This window comes from Protomyctophum parallelum, assembly GCF_964188405.1.
Source record: "Protomyctophum parallelum genome assembly, chromosome: 2".
Lineage (NCBI taxonomy): Eukaryota > Metazoa > Chordata > Actinopteri > Myctophiformes > Myctophidae > Protomyctophum > Protomyctophum parallelum.
Genome location: NC_139699.1, coordinates 1,572,818 through 1,587,540, shown reverse-complemented (window position 1 = coordinate 1,587,540; position 14,723 = coordinate 1,572,818). Strand labels below are relative to the sequence as shown.

Genomic DNA, 14,723 nt, shown 5'->3' with positions numbered 1-14,723 from the left:
CCCTGCTCTATACCAGCTCTTTTGTCCCTGTAAAAATCCCATTCATGTTCTTTCTTAGCCATTGTCCGCCAAATGAAACATGCCTTTAGGATTTAAAAATACTTGTGTAAAATGTAAATGTTTTGGGACAGCTGTCGGCCATACGAGACTCGCGCTACTAGACATGTCAGTAAGAACGTAGGCGACGGTTAATCACATTAGCCGTCAGTCAGTCACGTACTAGCTTTACTGCACGGCGCCAGTGGCTGATGTCACGTAGATGCCTCATTTATGTCTACTGAAGCAGTTGGCCTTTCCTCAGTTACAATCATAACGAATCCTCAAACACTTTGGTTTGTTTACTGACAACGTTTTAGTCTGAGGCCTTTATCTCATTGAAGTCATCGCAAGCTGACCCAGGTAGTATCGCAGCCACGATGTATGGCCCCAGTGGCCAATGAGGAATCTACATAAGTATGTGTATGACGGCCCAGGCCGTAGCGTAACGGTCTGGGCACCGGACTGGTAATCCAGTCGCAGTGTGCCGCGGGTTCGACTCCCGGACCCGACACGGCCTTTACTGCATGTCATCCCCCCATCTCTCTCCCGTTTCCTGTCAGCCTACTGTCTGTCCCTTCAAAAATCAATAAAAGGCGTAAGCCGCAAAAAAATATATATCTAAAAAAAAAAAAAAGTATGTGTATGACCTGTGAGGAATGTTAATGGCCAAAACGGAAACGCCAAATTGAACCGAGACGTTATATATATTTTTTGTCATTTCAAAGATTGGATTATCATCTACATAAGCTGGGGTTTGGGGTCAATTCACTTTGATTTTAACCACAAGGTAGTGGATCGTCTTGAGTGCATACAGTGCAGTATGATACAACTCTTTGCCTACAGAGGTGATAAAAGCAAGGTGGGTACATACATAGAGATGAAGTATAGTTTTCCAAGCAGTCAATAATTAGACTGTCCTATAGTCTGACAGGAGACTAGGAAACCCAACTGTCCTTCCCAGCACAATCCTAAAAACAAAAAAATTGGCTTGATATGCTAATGTTTAGAGTAAATCAAGTACAATGACCACTAAACATAGTCTGGCTATTAATTAGCATAGCAATTAACCCATTCTGACCGGGCACCCATTTTGGTGTTGGCATCATGTTATGCTTTAGCTATTGAAAAATAGCAGATCTACAAGCTCATATCGCGCCACCGAGTGGCGCGATACGAGCTTGTAGGTCTGCTATTTTTGAAAAAAATCGAAGAACGACTGACATTTTTAGAATCTGATCTCGGGTCAGAATGGGTTCGTCAGACCAGCGTGTGTCCAGTGGAAACCTCGTATGAATCTGATCTCAGGTCAGAATGGGTTAAGCATTGTTCTCATGAAACAAACATTACATCCCTTTCACGGACCATGAAATCACTCAAATATAGTGTCCCTTTTACTAAGATAGTGACCATTTTATGCTTTATACTCATTTGTGCTACAATGACAGGGATCCTTCAGGCAGAACAAACTCAAATAATTTGTCATCAACCATTTGGTTAGAAAACACACAACCGGTTCTAATTCTAACAACTTGTGGTCCATGTGTTACCCATTACACCCAAAGAGGATCCGTGTGCTATCAGTAAGCCACCTGATTGCTGCTAAGAGTTGATAAAGTTCTAGCTTCTGTGGAATGATCTGGAATCATCAGCCCAGTTGGTCTGTAAACAGACTGCTTGGCACATGCATTTCCACAATAGGGACAACATTAAACAGTTTTAACAACACTGTGCTAACCTCATGGGAGCCATGGGAGAAGTTCAAACGAGCAATATTCATTCCAGACTTGATCATCTCCTTCAGCATTTCAACAGAGCGAGAGACAGGGCCTGGAAGAAGGGTTAACAAACAATTATTTGCGTTTTATTTAATCTGTTATGTTACTTCAATGTACTCACTAGATTAATTACAGTTGACTACAGTCACAATTTCAGTCCCAAACTATGTTTATTAAAACGATGGGCAAAAGCACTACAATAACATATCATTGCATTTATGCGTACAACAGTAATTTTACAGTCTACAATCCTAACTAACTGCCTGCGTTTGACACATTGCGTGTTAATCTTCAATTGTGTTCATTTGCTAGCATTTTGAGATCTCACCCACCGATAGTGCAGATGATGCCAGTGTTGCGGGCAGTGGTGGGCTCAGAATCAATGTCAAGCAGGCACAAGTGTTCCAGAAAGGTGTCGGCCATGGCAGCATTAAGCTGCTGGGTCTGGATGAAGGCAGAGCCCATGTCTACCGTCTTTGGCTGAGGCATACCAATCACACGTACACGTGCTGAATTCCTGTAGTTCAAAAAAACAGAAAGGATAGTGTGTGAGGAGATGTGGTCAGACGATTCTTGCCCTTTGCCGACTGCCTTGCACCCCGATTTACACTAGAACATATCAGCTAGAACTAGTGTCATCAACTAATTCATTTCATCTCGGAGTAGTGAGTGACCAATTCATTTATTTGCCAAAGTGGCTGGTAGAGCAGGCAATCTGTAAGCCCATTTATACTGCACAATGAAAATTGTATTCGCTGTGGAGCTTGTAGATTTTCAGCGAGAGAGACTGCTAAACTAAATCAGTCACAGTACCCTCAACAGAACTCTACTTATATGGAACCATGAATTTGTTCCTCACATAATATTCTGTATTCCTTAATGCTAAGGTGACATGAAAAAGGGCCAGTAGGTCATTTAGATAAGAGTTGTATTAGGCGGCAGTGAGTGATATCTAATCACACTATGGGGACAATGTATGGAAATTATAAACTTAAGATCAAGATAAAAGCTTATCATACATCAACCCAACTTGTACGACGTAAGTGCAAACAATGCTCTGTCAGCTATTCTGTGCCATATTTACATTTGCCTTTCAATCAGCAGTTTACAGTGGAGAACCTGGCTTCTGATAAAGGCAAACATAACAGAAGTACAACAATGATCCCACAACACAGCTGTCAATAGTTCAGTTAGATAAGACATGAATATTTAAATGCTGTGTGTGCACAGCTTATCATGGTGTTCACGTCGTGGTACACATTGTACATTCTGCTCTCCCCCTCCCCGAGTAGTCACCCATGGCAACAGTACCATCACATGAAATAAACCTACAGGCCCAGCATTGCATCTCTTCCCCCATCCAGCCACAGACCAGAACCATTTCATATTATACATATTTCACCGAATCTATGACATGCCTGCTTTCAGTGTTGTCCCTTTTCCTCCCCCATTTCCTCAAATCATTCAAGCCAGTTTCCTATGTTTGTGCTCAGCCTATTGCAAATAGCACAGCACTGGTTACCTAAAATCCTGTGAAAACGTCTCAATGCTGGGCAGTACGTGCAGGCATTTAGAAAGGCGTTTAGGCACAGTGTGCAATGCTCAATATAAACTTCCCCTTTTATCCGGCTCATCTCAGACAGATTTACATTCATGTACTCTGCATCAACCCTGCATGATAGGACATGATGACAGGCTAAAACAAACAGCCAGTGAGAAAAGGCTTGTTTGCCTTGCATGCCGCATCCCTCTGTCTGATGGTCATGAGGAATGTTTGCACTCTGCACTGCCTTCCCTCTATGGTGGGAGACTCTGATTGCTGTGGTTATATAACAGCCTAGTCAGTGTGTGGGGTTTTTGGCTTGGTCGGGGAGATTGAATTAAGATGACCAAGTGTCAGTGTTCGTACCAAGAGTACACAATAGTCTCTAGACAACTGGCACTTATGTTGCCATGTTCCAAATTCCCTGCATTGTAATGACAGGCAGACGCAAATAGTTCTATGTTAGGCTGGTAGAGGGAAACAAAACAAACAGTGTCAAATGTGTTAAAGGTATATTCAGTGATTTCACTTAATTCAAATATCACTTATTTTTTTGTTTTGTTGTGATAATCCTCCCTACTATAGAGTGTGCTGACCATATAAGGAGTTCCTCCCTGTCCCCAGTTAACCCCTGGGGGTCAAAAAAACCTTAGGTTTCGTTTTTGACTCTCTATTCTGATTGGACCAAAGGCTGGGTCCCACAGCCAAAAACGAAACCTAAGGTTTTTGGAGTGAAATCACTGAATATACCTTTAAGTTACCGTTAAACTCAACAGTCAACAGCAGATTAGTAAAATCAGTTTTTGGACCGGATTCTTTGAAAATGTTGTGCCTCAAAGAAATGTGAAACCTCAGTCTGAATTAAATGATCTTGAGTGCCTTGGAAAGCCACCACCAGCGGAGGAGATGGTCACTAAATTATACATTGAAACACGTCAACACTTTCCAAGAAGTTTCCTCTGCTGCATTCAGGCACAGGTCTCCACCAGGGCAGGTCAGGTTGTGGCCTCCTGGTGGCGCTAGAATATGCCAATGTGAAAAGGGTGCCAGTTATTTTTACGCCTTGGAGGGCAATTGGATGATTTGAGGCATTTTGTTCCAAAAATGTGTTTTTCAAAAATCCACCCGTTGGTGCCACTATAACAGGCCAATGTGAAAAGGGTGGGATATATAATCCTCAACCTAGCAGAGAAGTCAGTGAAAGATTTCACGTAAATTGCATGCTGCGTTCATGATTTGAGGCATTTTGTTCAAAACGGGACAATCCTGCAAACTTCAAAAGCCAATTAGAATGGAATATGAAATATCAGTTTAGTTTTAGTTTAGTTTTTACTTTAGTTTTTTTCAACCAAGGTTCATGTTTTAGGTTGTTAGAGAAAGTAAAAGATGAGTGTTCATTTTTCTTCATTTGCTGCTTTCTTTCGTTTTAGGGATTTTAGCTGTTTTTGACAGGGGGGCGGGGGCATTCGAGCATGGGGCTAAATATGTATTTATTTACAAAATATTATGGTGATTTTTTTATTTACTATAGTCCTACTAGACCCCAGGAAATTACATATGGTCATGGAAGATCACATGATCTACTGAATGTGAAGGTAGCCTACTGGGGGGAAGCCACACTGTGTCATAGGCTCAATATGTCAGTTTGACACATTCAGTAGATCTTGTGATCTTTTGTGGTCAAATATAATTTCTTGGGGTTTAGTAGGACTAGAGTAAATAATAAATCGCTATAAAACTTGGTAAATAAATACACATTTAGCCCCATGCTTGAATGCCTCCGCCCCCCTGTCAAAAACAGCTAAAATCCCTAAAACGAAAGAAAGTAGCAAATGAAAAGAAATTAACACTCATCTTTTACTTTCTCTAATAACAACCTAAAACATGAACCTTGGTTGAAAAAAACTAAAGTTGTCCTTTAAGCCATAACTAGGCTAAATTTGAACGTAGGTGGTGCAACAGGCTCCAGGCCTCCTAGTGCTCACGACATCCTGGGTAATCCAGACAGCATCCGCTGTACAGCCAATAGGTGCATTCACAGGCAGCGGTTCAGTGGTGATGTAAGAATGAGTAAGCAAGCAGCACACTGCTGTACGTGAGCAGAGTCACATAATCCTAGCAGAGACATGACCACGAGAGGATGGGAGGGGGAGGAGGCACAATGATGCAGAGCCCTGCATGCGGAAGGCTGCAAAGGGACAAAGACTGCAGAGTGGTCCAGTCTGTCATCAGCAGTTTGGCTGCTAGTGGTTTACTGTACAATTGGATGTTGTAGATTTTCATGGAAGAAAAAAGGAGCAGGCAAGAAACATCAATGTTCCCGAAAGATTCAACTAGAGTAGTGGTGAATTGCAAACCCTAGTACTGATGCTTGTTGACTCTGACATGCTGTTGTAAATGCAAATTGGGTTAGTTTACTAGATTTACGTGCTGTGCTATGAACAATGATCAGAATAAGATCAATTTAAATGAATCAATGAGCTTGTGTTTTCTTGTTAACTGCCTATCCTGTTTTATCAGGGTTTTTGTTGCCTGCCTATTCAATTGTATCAGTGCTGGTCATAATAAAAGGCCAGATTTCACCCAATCCTACTACTTATGCCTGTATAGGTCTGGACAAGTCATGACACATGATGTCTGCCAACAACCACTTTCTTGGATTCCTGTCAGCAGGACCTATCTTGAGCTATCACAACATTTGTTTGACTGACAGGCATTATAAAAGAGTACAGTACAGTAAACAGTTGGGTTGCAGGCAGTGAGTGGCACCCAACAGGTGTCCAAAACAAGGAGAGTCCAACCAACCCAAGCCCTCATGTTGTTATGAAAGATACCATCCACAGAGCAACACACCTAACAGACGAAGCCCAAGGACTAACCTTGGGACAGTCGGCCAGTGAAGTGCACTGTACTGCCACCGTGACAGAACCAGCGTAGGCACAGTAACCCTGACATAGATGCAGCATGCAGGGCTAACTTTAGAGCAAGACTGCTAATAATCCCTTCCAATCCCTTTCCAGCACGAGCACATCCCACTGTAGTTGCAGTGACTGGTCTCTCTGCACGACTGCACCCTTTTGATTGTTGTATACAATTTCTCTTTCGCCAATCTGCGTTTTACTAAAATAAGCTCACACACAAATCGTGCCAGTGCAAGCATGGTCACAAAATGCTGTCATCTAGGCAGAGCCGAGTTACACGACAGCATTATGGTAATATTAACTTTCCATTAACAGCTGCCCACCATTACAGGGTAGACTAATCCACATCGGTGACAGCAGAGTTAAATCCTTTATTACCCCACTCACGGCTTATGGCCTGCTGTGGGTTATGCTGCTGGTACATACCGCCGGTACCGGTAGCTCTTCCTTCTCATTGGGATGAAGACGCACGTGGCTGCCACGGACCTCCATAGCGACGACGGTGCCAGTGTGCCGCAGCCCCCGACACTACCACTGAACGAAGCCCTCCCAGTAGCACAGCCACCGTACCCGACAGGAGAGCCTAAGACGGCGAGCTTGCGAATGCATGCCGCGGCCAGGGGATCATGAGTAAATCCCTTCAGGTGGGATGAAGAAGGCCACAAAGGGCCCCCTCTGTGTCCGAGCAGCCTCCATACCCCCATGCCGGACATACAAGAGACTTTCCGGGCTGCTGCTGGTAGAGTGTTGCCCCACTGACCACCACCATAAGCCAGCTATACTGGTCATATACACCCCCACATCACAGCTGACAAACAGCATGGACTAATAATAACACCTAGCAAACCGAGCAGGCTGCCTGATACATAACCAATGCTTGGAATATACGCAGGCAAGTCAACAACGGCTTCATCATACTAAAAATGGATGGCACTACTATGGCATGCCATGCATGACACTCCATGTAATGCATTAGACACTTATGATGCAATACTGTGTAGTTTAAATATCTATATATATCCTGGCATGGCCAGAATAATATCAACTGCCCACTGTGCCCAGGCCAGGGCTGTTTGTTTTAGCTGTAGCAGATTTGTCTGGTTTTCAATTTGCAGGCTAGGTGATATACACCCACTCAGTCATTTTGCTTAGGTTAAATAGACAGACATTTGCTGTACCATAAGCATGCATGTATTCCTGTCGCAATAACTTGACAAATTATTACATGTCAGGGATTTCTTGTATATTCAAGTAAGTTATACTCATTACGAAGCCTAAAAGGAAAACAAACACAAATTGTAACGTTCCAATGTTCAATACAAAAAACACAATTAAATGGTATCGTATATCATGTGTGTGAGGGAACCGCCCTACTCCACACCCAAGAGGAAGGATCAGCAAACATGCAGCTGCTTCAGGTAGGGTGGGTGGGGGCCCTGGGGGTGGGGGTCACATGGGAACAATGTCAGCTGCATGCAGCCAGCCTAGCCTACTGCACCAACACCACCTGTGGTCAACACATCCCTAGCCTGGCCTAGAAAGCCTGCTTTCTGGTCTAGAGGGGCACGCCCACAAGGAGCAACCGCTGGAGAATATTGGTTCTGAAATAAGTCTTTGTCATCTAGGAGGTCAGTGCTTGCTGTTATAGCACAGAATTCAATTGACACTTTCATTGCGGCCTCACACTTATTCAGAGCATTTTGCAATGAGTCTGCACATGGGGACGCCACATTGTCTTGCTCACAGTCTTGAAAGACTGACTTGTCATGATTTCAAATTGTTAGTCGCAAAGCCACCTGCCAAAAAACATGTTCTGTAATAGATTTACCCCAATTCGGTAAGAGGTGGTCATGAAGTGGGGTAGCATTAATGTGCTCCCGAGTAATGGATTATGCATTTGCACTGCAGTGCAGACATGGAGATGCGTTCGTTTCTGATCAAATAGTTTCTGAACAATATCTGTAGTGTGTGACTATGTGCGTAAGGAAGGGCCACCCCCCGGCCCCCACCCAGTCAGGCTTCCTGTCTTGTAATTCAGTAAATTTCCATCAGAGTGAATCGTGGAGATATCTGTTCATCTAGGATGGGCCTCTTAACCTATATCATGAAACACAAGGGACCCACTGGACCACTGCATGACCGCAACACTACAATTTGACTGAGCCTGGCTCCCAAGATGACACAAATGTACTCAATCTTTACCCTGGCTGAAACCTAAGACATGGACTGAATAGGCCCAATTATGCAATATATAGTTTAATCTCATTAGGCCATCCTTTATCTATTCACACAGGTTGAGTATGGCCCTGACCCAACTCAGTGACTCAAAAATAGTCACTAATCACTTGACACAATGATCTTACAGGCACCCACTGGGAAAGGCTACCATTTTGGGCCATCAGCCAAAACAGGCCATTATACAGTACAACAATGGCCATGGGCTGAGCAGCTGCAGACTTGTTAGACTAGAGGCAAACTACAAAATAGGCAGCAATATACTTAACAGGACAAGAAAGGGGGGAAAAAAGTACAATATGCACAAGAATAAAGCATTACAATTAATTTGTGTATCAGTTTTGGACAAAACCTGTAATGTATACATGTTAATCTGAAACATGCAAATAGTATTTAGACTAAACACTACACAGGATGAGAGATGAGCAACAGGTCATCTTGAGTACTACTATGCGAAAAGGCTGGTATATATATATATATATATGATCTACAGATGGTAAGCAGACAGTAGCCATGTCTTGACTGCAGGCACTAATATGATGTGACAGACTGCCTTGTGTCATGCATTTAATTTATTTAACCAGGATGAGACAGTCACTGCAGTCTACGAGATTAGGCAATGATGTGCACACAGGATACTTTTAAGGTCAACTTAATAAAAACATAGCCCAAAACTATAGTTTAGCAAAAAGGTGTGTGTGTGTGTCATCATTCAACGCAGCTATTTCAAACACAATGTTGCACACTGGTGATGGCAGGACATCCATATGATATTAATGAACAGATTGATACAAGCCGGTAACATTATGCCACCCGTGTTGCAGATTAAATTTGGGTACATCGTGTCAATGCGTCAGTGTGCCAGTCCAGTCTATGCGCAAACAGTCACGTTTCCTCTCCTTTCTGCGTCACATTTTCCTGAAGCACAGAACCGCACGTTGTGCACACGGGCTACACGCCAGCCAATCGGAGTCACAAGCTCAGCACGCGACCACACCCACAACCAGGAAGCGACTATCAGTCAGTCAGACCAGACGTTATTTTAACACACCAGACCGTTCTCAATCATGGCCAACAGGGTGTTACTGTTATCTTAGCTGCGGCTTTCACATATCTTACAGTCAAACTCGAGAATATTGGTTTATAAAGTACGTAGGTCAAAACGTAATTCATCCCCGAGTCCCCATGCGTTCCTCAAAATGAACCCATCCATCTGTAAACAGCAGCTTCCTGATGTTATAAAACCAGGCGCCGTTTCAAAGACAGACAGACATCCTTTTTTACGAGGTAGGTTTTTAGGTTTGTGGTCAAAACGGAGTCCACAAAAACAATGTTGCGTTACTTATAACAGCAAACATATTTTAGAAGTACAATACTAACATTATCTTGCCACGGCCGGATTTTTTTTATCTTTTAATAAAGTAAAAAAGTACCCTGGCCCGGCTTTAAGTATAAAAAGGACACAAACAAACAAAAACACCATAGCAGTTACAACTTGAGTTTGTCACAAGCTATATATCGTTATATATGCTAGTGTAATGTGGCCTTGGTTGTAGAGATACTCACCTTATCTCGCAGAGAGAGAGACTGATGCTGGATGTTAACAACCAGCAGCTGAGAGAGTTCAAGGTGATCTGTGACTCACCGGAACTCCTTTTATTCAGATGACACCAGACCCCACACCATACCCATCCGAGGAAATATAGGTCCATGAACAGGTTTCGACACCATTTTTAAAATACTTGAGACTGAATAGGTTTCAAATGTAGGACCTAAACCTGCTGGAACTAGTTCATTTATTTGTTTTACAATGAGGGTCAGAGAAATCGTGATAACTTAAAAGACAGAGCGGAGGGATATGGCCATACGAAATGTGGTGGTTCGTGCTAGTATAGTGCTGCAGTGCGGACCAATCAGAGTGCAAGAAAGCATCTCCAGAGAGACCGTGATGGAGCGACCGTCACGTGACTGTGGAAGATGATGATGCGGTAAATAGTTCAAAGAGTCATCCACTTGAGTAGAGCAGTGTTGCCAAGTATGCTTATTACTTGTTGTTATATAAGCAATCTTTGCCTTGTTTTTGAGGGGAGTAAAGGCCAATTCATAGTCTGGTTTTTCGGTGGTGAGGTGACCAACGGAGCTGAAATAACGTTGAGCGGTGGTGAGTAAAAACAGAGAGAAGAGCTGAAGGCGGTGGCGGTTGGTTTGCTCTTCACCGCGGCTCGTGACGTCATGTTGTAGTTCGGTGGTCACCTCACCACCGAAAATCCACACTATTTTTGTAACCCCTTTTTTCCCCACCCAGTGTCAATTATCTAATGCAATCCTGGACACTACACTCCCTCTACCAACCTGGGGAGAGCAACGGACCGATCTCTATAGCTCCAATCATCACCCACATAGTAAACCTCTCCATCAAACAGGGACAGGTCCCCCAAGATTTCAAACTGGCCAAAGTAACCCCCCCTGCACAAAAAAACGACATGACATCAACTTGTGACTGCAACTTGTTCCTGTTGTCCTGCAGATGACTCAGCACTGCTGCTCTGGGACTGCTGGTCTGGGACTGCACTGCTGGTCTGGGACTGTCGGACAGGAATAAACTGCAGGTTGAAAAGGCCCTCAGCTCTGAACTCTGTGACGCTTATAAAGCTCTCAATGGTCTACTCTAGCACCTTCCTAAATAAATGAGTCCCAAACCGGTAACAAGAAGACTCACCCCGGTGCGTGCCTGTTTTTCCTCCCGGAATTTTCCCCAGTGAGGGGGATAACTTTGTAATCTGCTATTGGCTGTTTGTATTCTTTTTGGAAAAATATAAAGATACTCCTGTGGAAAGGCTATATTATATTACTTATATTGACCCTATAAACAATTTAGTATTATTTAGTATATTATGTAAGGTTTTGCCCCCTCAAATGGTACCTCGTCAGATAATCCCCACATATCCTACAACAACTTCTGTGAACAGACTTCACTGTAGTAGCTTTTTCATAAATTATATTTGTACTTAGGCTGTTCTGCTGTCATGAAAGTTTATAGTTAGAGAAATTCAAAATCCAGCCGTCTGCTGTCCAGCCTCTCCCACCCCTCACTGGGGAAAATTCTGGGATGAAAACAGAAACGGGGTGAGTCTTCTTGTATTCCCCAAACCACCCCCTCAGGTCTTCTAGTGCTGACCTGCTCCAAGTGCCTACAAATTATATATTTGTTTACACTATGATACCAATGGGAATTTAATGTTCGTGTAGGACAAAGTTAGTGCACACGCACTAAAAGCTGGACATAGGAGCCTGGCTAGCGCCCCTCAAAAATCATGGTGACACAGCATTCTGCTTCTACGCCCCAACAGGTTAGAATAAACTCTGTAAAGCCTCTGTAGATAGCTTTAATGCATAGCTCATACATATACCTATTTCTTCACACTTGCTTTCAGTTGATTCTGTGATTCATGTCCTCACTGTTCTGCCTCATTCAATACCTTTTTTTGCAATTATTTAATGTTATTTCATACTTTTGCTTTCCTCCCCCCCCTATATTCAGCTATAGTGTAGATTTTAAACATTAAATGCCATTGACAATGAATGGAGAATTTACGTCATATGTGTCTGAGCAAATCGATCGGCTATTTTGTCCTAACACAAACTTCAAATGCCATTGACAATGAATGGAGAATTTACATCATATATGTGGATGAGCGACACGCTTTGATTTCGCTGCAAAGGGGGCTATAGTTCCAAACATTGCTATATGGCTGGAACTATCCCATTGAGATAGAATGAGCACTTCTGCATTCCATTGTTACAATGGGAGTCGTTTCTTTGGGGGTTTTACTTATTTCTCCTCCAAAATCTGGCAACACTAGACTCTGCGTCTCAGATCCCATCACCCGAAAGGATCACAGAGGAGAGGAGACATGAATGTACAGGTCTAACTTTATCAGTAGACAGCAGATCTATATGCTATTAATTATGCTTTAATACGACATGGAAGAAAAACCACGTCTTAATAATTTGTAAAGTGTGTGTTATAATAAATTAGTAGTATTAAAACAAAAAATATATATAATAGCCTAATAATAATAATAATACAAAAAAACACTAGCCTACCTCGTCAAAATGAGGGACGTAAAGTAGACTCTCGTCTCCTTGCCTGCGTCATCTACGGTTGTCAGACAACCAACTAGCGACCATCCCTCCGCCCTATGGGATATACAGATGCTATCATTATTTTATTTAGATAATGTTATTGACACCAAATTGTTATACTTTTACATCTACATAATTGTTTTTTTTTTTTTTTTTAATCAAAGATGGATGTGAAAGGGAGTGGACGGATGCTGCAATAAGCATCCCATTGCATTCTCGTGTCTGGAGCTTTTAAAAACAAACGAAAACTGGTTCTTGCATTCAGCGTCGAAAGAACGTCACATTGTTATGTTTGCATGTTCCAAGTTCAGGTAATGTATGACTCATGAGTTACGAGTGCCAGTAGTTTATCACGTCAAAAACACGAGGTTAGATGTTTGTCCAAACTAAACATTCAAAGTAGACCTGGAAATCTTACAAACAACAGCTCCCTCTGGTGGCGGTGATAGATATAACCACAGCTGTGAGAATTCTTCATGGTAATGTTTTTCTAATATGATTTGCTTTTACTGCCATTGATTTATTTTACATTTGTATAAATACCAGAGTGAGAACTTACGGACGGGGAGGCTGAACATAGTGAACAACATTGCAGGCATTGATTGCATTGACTGATATATTATTATATTGTGTTTTTTCTTCCCATTTATGTGTTTATATTGGTCTATATTATGTGAACTTTATATTAACACAATTTTGATTGCATAAGGCAGTCAGTCATGTTCATGTGGACAGAGTTCTGATGTACCATGCTCTACCGCTCAGTAGGATAAATCCCCCCTGTGATAATCAGCTCTGCCAGGGAGATGGCAGACACAAGTATCTAAACCTTCTAGACAGAGAGACAGGCATGTTTGCTACAGCCATGCAATCCAAATCTTACATGCAGTCTTGGAAATACACTGTAAAGTAGGCTATGATACTTGCACAGGTCAGAGACAAGTTGATGAATATAACTCATGCATTTAATCCCAGTGCATTGGGTGCACTGTGTGCACAGACATGCCCATTTCCTCGCTACTGCCGGCAACAGGTGCTGTTGTAAAAGGAAATACAGTGCACACGTGGTTGCGTGCATACGTGACCATTCTCCTTCCCCTCACCTTATCTCAACAGTTTGTATGCCTCCACTGCAGCCGATACCCATGTTGCCAGCCTGCTGCTGTGTGCTCTGCTACTCCTGCTGTGACACCCCTGGTCGGCCAAACGGACACACACTCCTCCTAGTCCACCCCTGGTCGGCCAAACGGACACACACTCCTCCTAGTCCACCCCTGGTCGGCCAAACGGACACACACTCCTCCTAGTCCAGGTGAGGGACAAACACATCTAACGTCCAATCACCCTACAGTCGACTGAGCCAGGGCCCTGGCTGTCACAGTCTATTAGTGTCTCCTTATGGCAGAGTATGATACCCTGGGAAGATCCGACCTCTGCTGCGTAAATCCCACAGACGTATGCTGACTGGACACTTAACACACTGCTGAGCAATGTTTTGGAATGATAATTAAGATGATAATATGAATTATTGTTTTTTTTTGTATTACATAACATTGGACAGTAGGCTATTATATAAATGCTAAACACATAGTCAAATATGAAATACAATAAACGTGTTCATTATGACTTCATTATAGCACTAGAGACTATGTCAGGCACGCGGTGGCTCAGAGGTAGAGTGGCCGGATGGTAACCGCAAGGTTGCCAGTTCAAACCCGGGCTGGGCCCAGAGTTAGTGTCAAAGTGTCCTTGAGCAAGACACTGAACCCCTAATTCGCTCCTGATGTGCCTGTTGGAGCCTTGCATGGTTTTCTCCGCCATCGGTGTATGAATGTGTGTGTGAAGGGGTGAATGTGATGCACACTCTATGTAAAGCGCCTTGGATAAAGGCGCTCTATAAATGCACCATTTACCATTTATGTCAATTGTCAAGATGTTGTTATCACAACAGAACTAGTGATTTCAACTTTCCAGTCCACCAAAGTTTTATTTCAGGGATATGTAGGCTACTGTTGATGCATAGTGTGTTGGTCAATGACAATTGAGGCAAATGAGGTAACATAA

At 42.9% G+C, this 14,723-nt stretch overlaps 1 protein-coding gene across 3 annotated transcripts in view; it reads right to left on the bottom strand.

The window, feature by feature from the left end:
• pkma (pyruvate kinase M1/2a) overlaps positions 1-10,098 on the bottom strand; it is a 28,558-nt gene extending 18,460 nt beyond the window's left edge. Inside the window, exons 1-3 of one of the 3 annotated variants that reach the window (XM_083759899.1) lie at positions 10,080-10,098; positions 2,147-2,331; positions 1,775-1,866 (exon numbers count right to left, since the gene is read on the bottom strand). In XM_083759899.1, the coding sequence (XP_083616025.1) occupies positions 1,775-1,866; positions 2,147-2,303 (249 nt within the window). In that variant the 5' untranslated portion in view covers positions 2,304-2,331; positions 10,080-10,098. Of the gene's footprint in view, positions 1-1,774; positions 1,867-2,146; positions 2,332-6,704; positions 7,007-10,079 lie in introns of those variants that run through there. The other 2 variants (XM_083759898.1, XM_083759897.1) reach the window with 2 other exon arrangements.
• Positions 10,099-14,723: the final 4,625 nt, after the last annotated feature.